The sequence below is a fragment of the Montipora capricornis genome, chromosome 10 (assembly GCF_036669925.1).
Source record: "Montipora capricornis isolate CH-2021 chromosome 10, ASM3666992v2, whole genome shotgun sequence".
Classification (NCBI taxonomy): Eukaryota; Metazoa; Cnidaria; class Anthozoa; order Scleractinia; family Acroporidae; genus Montipora; species Montipora capricornis.
The window spans coordinates 33,724,254-33,731,369 of record NC_090892.1 but is presented as its reverse complement, the minus strand read 5'-3'; the positions used below and the strand labels follow the sequence as shown (position 1 = coordinate 33,731,369).

The 7,116-nt window shown below is 40.0% G+C and overlaps 1 protein-coding gene across 2 annotated transcripts in view; it reads right to left on the bottom strand.

The window, feature by feature from the left end:
* Positions 1–904: 904 nt before the first annotated feature.
* Positions 905–7,116, bottom strand: part of LOC138018516 (bystin-like) — a 29,422-nt gene continuing 23,210 nt past the window's right edge. The window contains exons 7-13 of one of the 2 annotated variants that reach the window (XM_068865154.1): positions 6,712–6,790; positions 6,307–6,372; positions 4,380–4,497; positions 3,356–3,446; positions 1,982–2,047; positions 1,725–1,797; positions 905–1,201 (exon numbers count right to left, since the gene is read on the bottom strand). In XM_068865154.1, the coding sequence (XP_068721255.1) occupies positions 1,127–1,201; positions 1,725–1,797; positions 1,982–2,047; positions 3,356–3,446; positions 4,380–4,497; positions 6,307–6,372; positions 6,712–6,790 (568 nt within the window). In that variant the 3' untranslated portion in view covers positions 905–1,126. The remainder of the gene's footprint in view (positions 1,202–1,724; positions 1,798–1,981; positions 2,048–3,355; positions 3,447–4,379; positions 4,498–6,306; positions 6,373–6,711; positions 6,791–7,116) is intronic. The other variant, XM_068865155.1, reaches the window with a different exon arrangement.

Genomic DNA, 7,116 nt, shown 5'->3' with positions numbered 1-7,116 from the left:
AAATATTTACTATACCAACGTTGTAACTTTTCGTATATTTCAAGGTTCTATAAGAAAACTGTACCAAACGACTTGAAGTTGTTTACTTAGAGTTTTTCCAGGGAGAGCAACGTTTAATTCGTCTCCTTAACAGTCCATTAGCCGCATCCCCCCTCCCCCCTTTCAGAGGCTACAGGTTGAGCCCGTATCAAGGAAGGGAGGGGGGGTGGGAAGGAAAAAAATATATATTTTCCTTTATCTTCATTTGACTTAAGCCCGCCGCACACGGTGAGGAAAGAGCTGAGCAAACTGCCTCGCGAGGCGGTTTGCTCAGCCGTTTTGTCACCGTGAGCGGGAAACTTTTGGTGAGAAATTGGCCTCGCGAGGCCGTGAGGAATAAATCAAACATGTTTGATATTTTTCGCCTTTCGAGGCAAATTCCTCATTGTGTGCGGCCATCGTGAGAATCGAGTTGAGTTTGGTCAATGAAGCATCCAATAAAAATACAGGGCATACTAACATGACTTCAGTGACGTCGGAATTTCTTCTTCCGACACAATCTTGAACCGCTGGAGTCACGTGAGTATGCCATGCATTTTTATTGGATGCTTGATTAAACCAAGCTCAGCTCGATTCTCACGATGGCCGCACACATTGAGGAATTTGTTTCCCCGCACACAATTTCCCCGCACACGTGAGGAAACGGCTGAGCAAACCGCCTCGCGAGGCAGTTTGCTCAGCTCTTTCCTTAAGTGTGCGGCGGGCTTAACTTGCCAAAGAAAACGTGCAACACGTGACCGATTTAAATTCCTGAAGACTCGAGCTCTTAAGTAAAAAGGTAGCCTCGCTCGAGTTTTCTTCTCGTTTATCCGAGAAATTCAGAGACCAGAAATTTACAAAGGTGAGTAACATCAAAGACAATCCATACATTATAATTTTTGTTTTATTACTTTTATCAGTCCTTTTTTACTTTTACTGTCAAATTGGAGAACGAAACAGTTTATGGGATGTACAGGGTGATCTGTTGCTTTTAGGAACATGTGTCACTGACAGGAAGTAAGTAAAAGCGAGAGGGCACTGAGTCAAATTGCTCCTCCTCATAAAATTCAAGGTTCCGCGATTTATTTCGGGAGATCCCCAGTATTGTTTATAGATCCATTGATTCTCCTTCTTCTCTTCTTGACTTGGAATGAATAAGCTCTCGACGAACCTCGGCAGTAATCTACGATTGAAAAATATATTACAGTTGGTTTAGACAACAATTAGAACCTGAGCACTGTTTCCAAACAACCTGCAACACAGTGTGTTTCGGGTGCCACCTTCGTATCTTTAAAAGGAAGGGCTTTCAAGGCATCAAACTAATCAGTCGTGTTGGGTTCTTTTTTCTGATCTTGAAGACCCAATTTACATACGATACGATACATACTTAATGGACCACTCTCCCTAGGGGCATTTCAGGGCCAATGAAACACAATCACGACAGAACAGAACATTCAACAACTACTGTTAAGAATCCCAACTGGCCGGAGGCGCGCCAGTTGGCTATTTACACGTGCAGCTGAACCAGGGACTACCACGAACAAATTCAGCCAGTGGCCAGGACGTGTCTTGAACCCAGGGATCCCCGGATCTCAAGGCAAGCGCCATAACCACTGCGCCACAAATTCGGTTTAAGAAATCGCTTTCAGAAGCCGACGTTCTGTGGATCAAAACGGATGGCCTCTGCTTCTGCTCCTGTTAATTACCTGTGCGTGGACCTGTACTCTACACAGCTCTATAAGAGCATCCTTCTGTTCACTGGATATATCTTCCTTGTATCTGAAATCAAACCACAAGATCAAAATGAATGTAGCCTTGCTTAAGAACAGCATCCAAATTCGCAGAGTCAAAAGGAAATTAATTTCCAACAGCACATTTAATATTGAAAAGCATTGACAGCACTAACACGACTCCACTACACTTGAATGAGAAACTATTTTTTGTTATATTTTATGACCGTTACCTTTGCACAAATGTCAACAAACTTTGACGCCAAAGTACTGGAAGATCGCGCTGATCGAATAAAAACCTAAAATGAGAAAGTAAAGTACGACTGCATCCAACTTTTTGTTACGTGGATAACGGGAATACAGAAATCTACAACTGCTCGAAACTGTCAAAAGACTGAATAAAATGCCAGCTTTTAAGTGAATACGGAAGTGGCCTATCGTTATACAGAGTACATACATGTAGTGATGTGCACATAACGAGTACAACAGATGATGGTCCAATTGTGTAAGGGCGTCTTACCATTGACACCGCAAAACAATCCGCACCGATGGTAAGAGTCGATTCCTTCTTATTCTAAATAACCAGCAACCTTAAATCCGTTGGTTCTTTCATCATAGAGACAGAATAGCACTGGTGATCATTGACACTTCAGTCTCAATAAAAAACACTGGTAGGCCATCGCTACCCCAGTATAATAGCAAAAGCACATCAATCAACAATTGTTATGATGATTTACAGCACTCGGTAAAAAAGTCTTGTAACTTATCCTTCCCTCATCTCAAACAAGAGAAAAAAATCGTTGAAATCAAGATGCATTCAGGAGCACCTATAATAGCACAGTTAGTTCGAATAGAGGTCCGATATAACACTGACTCCTACTCACTACCCTCACCCCTCTTGCCTCTCTCTTAAAAACACATTCATTCCTACAACAAGATGTACACGCTATTTTCCATTCGGAGACAACATTTATACTACCATGTGAGGCAGAGAAACCATGTTGACCCGAATTAATAAGATGGCGTTGTTTACGAGGATCCCTGTGCATGTAGCGAAGACTTATAACTGACTCTATGCCTTACAATGAGAACTTCAGCAACACCAAGAGTCAACAACTTCAGAGGCAAAGTCGGGGCTGATAAAAAAGAGTTTACCCTGATAAGATCAACAAGAAAAGTGGAGCAGAAATTATAGAAGAATGGACGGCTTAAATCTACAAAAATCGCAAAAGAACATCCGTAACACAGCGAACAGCTAAGAAAACAGCCCCTCAAAACGGAGAGGATTTAAATGCGTCCGTAACAAATGAAAAACAAAGAATCGTACTTTATAAATGAAACGTAACCTTTCGACCTCGACATTATCACTTGAACTAGACTACAAAATAACAATGGAGACCTAAAACTTCACATCTGCTACATCAATCTAAGGCCAAAGATCTATTTACGTATTTATAATTACCACTGGTCAACTAAAAACATCCCCTGAGGGCAACCATGGATCACTCCTTGATCTGCTCAATTCTAAATATTTCAATCACCTTCATCCAATTATCTGTCATTTATGGGCATTTCGTGCGCAGACAAACACAAGAAAGTACACTCACCGTAAAAAATGGTACACAACAGCGTCAATAACTCTGTAAGGTAAAGCATACTTCTTGTCCAAAAATTGGCGCAAGAAAATACTGTTTGCACCTACAGTTACAAAAAAACACATGTAAAATTAGTAATCATTCCACAAAACCTGGGAACAGAGGACATCAAGCTACAAGAACTTCACAATGACTAGTAGACTGCGAGAAGTCTCTCTTGCTCTAAATCGTTGAAACCAGCGAACACTTCAAAATGGCTGAAACTGCGCGTCGCAAATACCGCGGGCGTTTGTTAGAGCGAAAAATTGGTAGAATCGGAGGCTTTACTCGTAAAATAGGTAAAGATCTTAGAGGTATAAAATCGGAGAATAGTACCTGTAAATCGGTGTATACTATTTCTGCGATTTAGCGATAATCGCAACATCCTTGTTATGTGGTACGACATAATAAACACGGTTGGCGCAATAGCGTCGATATCTCTTTTCACAACACTGAAACTTTGACTAACGAAGCTTTTAATGAAACCTGTGGGCAGAATGGCCAAAACATCTTGCTTTCAAGAAGAGCGAATGCGGCTCCTGTTCTTGTTTTGTCTCACTGTAAACGGTCTCCAACTTACCGCGAATTGACATTTATCAAAGTTGACGTCATCGCTTCTCCCGAGATCAACCAATAAGAACACTCTGGTCGGGGTTCCAAAACGCAATATGAAACCATTGCAGTCTCTTTTTTCACTCTAACCAACACCCCGCGGTATTTGCGACCTGCAGTTTCAGTCATCAAAAGTTCAACGTACGTGTTCGATTTAACGATTCTAGAGCAAGAGCGACTGGTCGCAGTCTAAATGGCTAGTGAAAGGTAAACAGCTCCAGGACCACAGGTTTGTGTGTGCTGGCCAGTCTGTTGGTACCGTAAAAAAACCTTTGGAGTAAGATACGGTAATCACAGGGTCCCATAATCACCATTTCATTCATCATATAAAGTCATTGGATGGATACGAAAAGAACTGTATAAATTGATATGTAACTCTTATTACCTGAATAGTCCATCTCAGCAATTTTCAACATTGCAGCACTTGAATGAAGAACTGGAATACTTGTCCTTGAGATTACACTACCAATGATAATGGCCTCGCGAAGGGTACATGTTCCGGACTGTAAATAAAGCAAAAAGAGAATTAACAATTATTCCATGAGCGCACGCCGGATATGAGATGGCAAATAGCAAACGAGGCTCGTAGCGCTGAGTTGGCTATAACCACGCTCATATCCAACAAGCGTGAATGGAATTAAATTTTCAATAAATTCAGAACGCTTGGACTCTTGGAAATTAAAGGCAATCAGTTTCCAGCTTAGCAACACTTGAAACAATCACTTTCCATATTAGGTCACATGGTATATGACCTGATAACCGAGAATGAGTGAACCAATCAGAAAGCTGGATACGCAATATCAGAGGTCGAAAATTTAATATTTCCTTTCCTATTTTAAGAAAGGCACTATATTGAACAATTTAAAATACTGTTTAAGGAGGCTCAAAAGGGTGAGAAGACGCACTTAAGCCACACAAGCATCAGCTCATGAATTATAACAGGTGACCGGAAATGATAAGATTGTGATCTAAAATCGCGAAAACCGGTAATAAAATTGCTTAGAAATGTTAAACAATATCTCGAAACTTACCTTGATGACCTATATGTACCCTGATTTATTCGCATACGAGTAAGGTTCGTTTCTTCGCATTCTTCAATAACATGCTTTTTAAAAAATGTCGAGTGGAATTGGGTCTTTTTAACCTACCAATAGTGTTTTCATAAGTAACTCAAGCTCTAGTACTTGTCGGAGGCAAGATCCACGGTTCAAGACCCGTTTTGGCCATTTCTTGAATTTGATCCAGGTACAAATGTAGTCCCTGGTTCAATTTCTCAATTGCACTTGTTAATACCCAACTGGTTTGCCTCCAGCCAGTTGGGACAACTTAACAGATGTTGCGATATAGGTATCCCTTTAGGACTTTATTTTAACCTGCTTCCAGTCATCAATAAATGAGAAGAAAAGATTGAGTAAATTTAAAATAGCACAAATATTACCACAGGACTCGAAATTAACGAAAAATTCCAGTCGCATTTTGCGATAAGATACGAAAATTTAGTCGCAGTTTCTCAAATTTTAGTCGCAAAATCGCCGCCCTGCATTATGTTGTCAGCGGTTTAGAAAAAAATATATGAGCCCGCAATATTTGTGTGTAAAGAAACCACTGAAAATGGCGAATGATCGAAGGAATGGAGCTGTGCATGTAACATCGCAGCTAAATTACTCTACAATTACGCTTTCTTCAGAGAAAATTCACAGTGAGAAGCAAAACAATTTTGTCATTTATTTATTTATTTTAGCAAAGTAGCAGCAAAGTGGCAACTGCTAACCCTTTGGTTTCGAAAGAGCGAAGGTGACAACAAGTCGCAAATTTGCGACTTCTCCAGATATTTTAGTCGCAAAGGGAAAAATTTAGTCACAAATGCGACTGTATTGGTCGCAATTTCGAGCCCTGTACCAACCTGCTAGCAGAGCCTTTCTTAACTCGACGAGAGAGAAAGGACTTGAGTATGCGCAAGCCATTGCTTGGAGACAGTTTCAAACCCTGGCCAAGTCTCGATCACACTCCAAGAAGCCATGTTGATTTTCGTATTGAAGGCTCGATTTTTGTCAGAAATATGATGCGCGCGTTGCCTAAACCGGTTTGACCGGATTGACAAGCCCAGAAATTTGGGCCGCGGCGACTTAAAAGACTTGGCCAGTTTTCTGCAGAGCCTTTGTTTTTCGCCCTCTGGCGAGTTTTAGACAGGCTCTGCTCGCAGGGTGAGATATTATTAACATATGAAAGAGAAAGATGGTGACCCATAAATCCTTCCCTTAGTTTCTAAAGGACTAAGTAAAATAACAATAGCACACTTAAGGGTCACCCACCTCACACAAAGGCAATAAAATTCCCTTGAAGAAGGCAGCAGGTTTGAAGAGAGCTTTTTGCAAAGACTATAAAGATGACAAAGCACTGATCAGATCAATTTAGACTAAAAAATTATTTGACTTTTTTGGGGAAAAGTGACCTAAATTGAATTATTTTTTTCGAAGCCATCAACAGCATCATTTCACCAAAAGAAGCAGTGGACCCTTAAAAACCCAAAACAGCAAAGTGGATAGAAATAAAAAAAAACCCAAAGCTAAAGTGATTGATGGACGCACAAAATGAAACCATTGGTTAGAATGTGAAGTGTGTACACTACAAAAAGGCACTGCAGTAGTACAGTAGATTACTCTCAACTCATGCCAAAACACTTTCACAGATATGTTATATATTTTAAGTCGCCATACCATATAGAGATGATAATTAAGACGCTTGTACTCTGCAATATCATCTCTTATTCTTGGAAGTAACACCAAATTGAAGAATCTGGGGAAAAAAGGAAGAATAATTTACTTAACTACAGTGTACAACTGTTGTTCTTACTCAAGAAAGAAAATTTATAGAATAGCAACAACAAATTGTATACTGACAGCCATATGAAATTATTGTAAGTGGCTTCTTTTGTTGAAAAATTATTTATAACTTTTGACAAAATTTCAGCAGTAAGCTGTGTCTTAAAATAATTAATTTTTGTTAATATTCATGTACTTCTGAAAAGTAAAGAGTGTCTTACAGTTGTACATTGTTCAAAGGGGTTTCATCAAGGGTTTGAATAGGAGGTCCTCTAGATATTGCAAGATGCATATGTCATA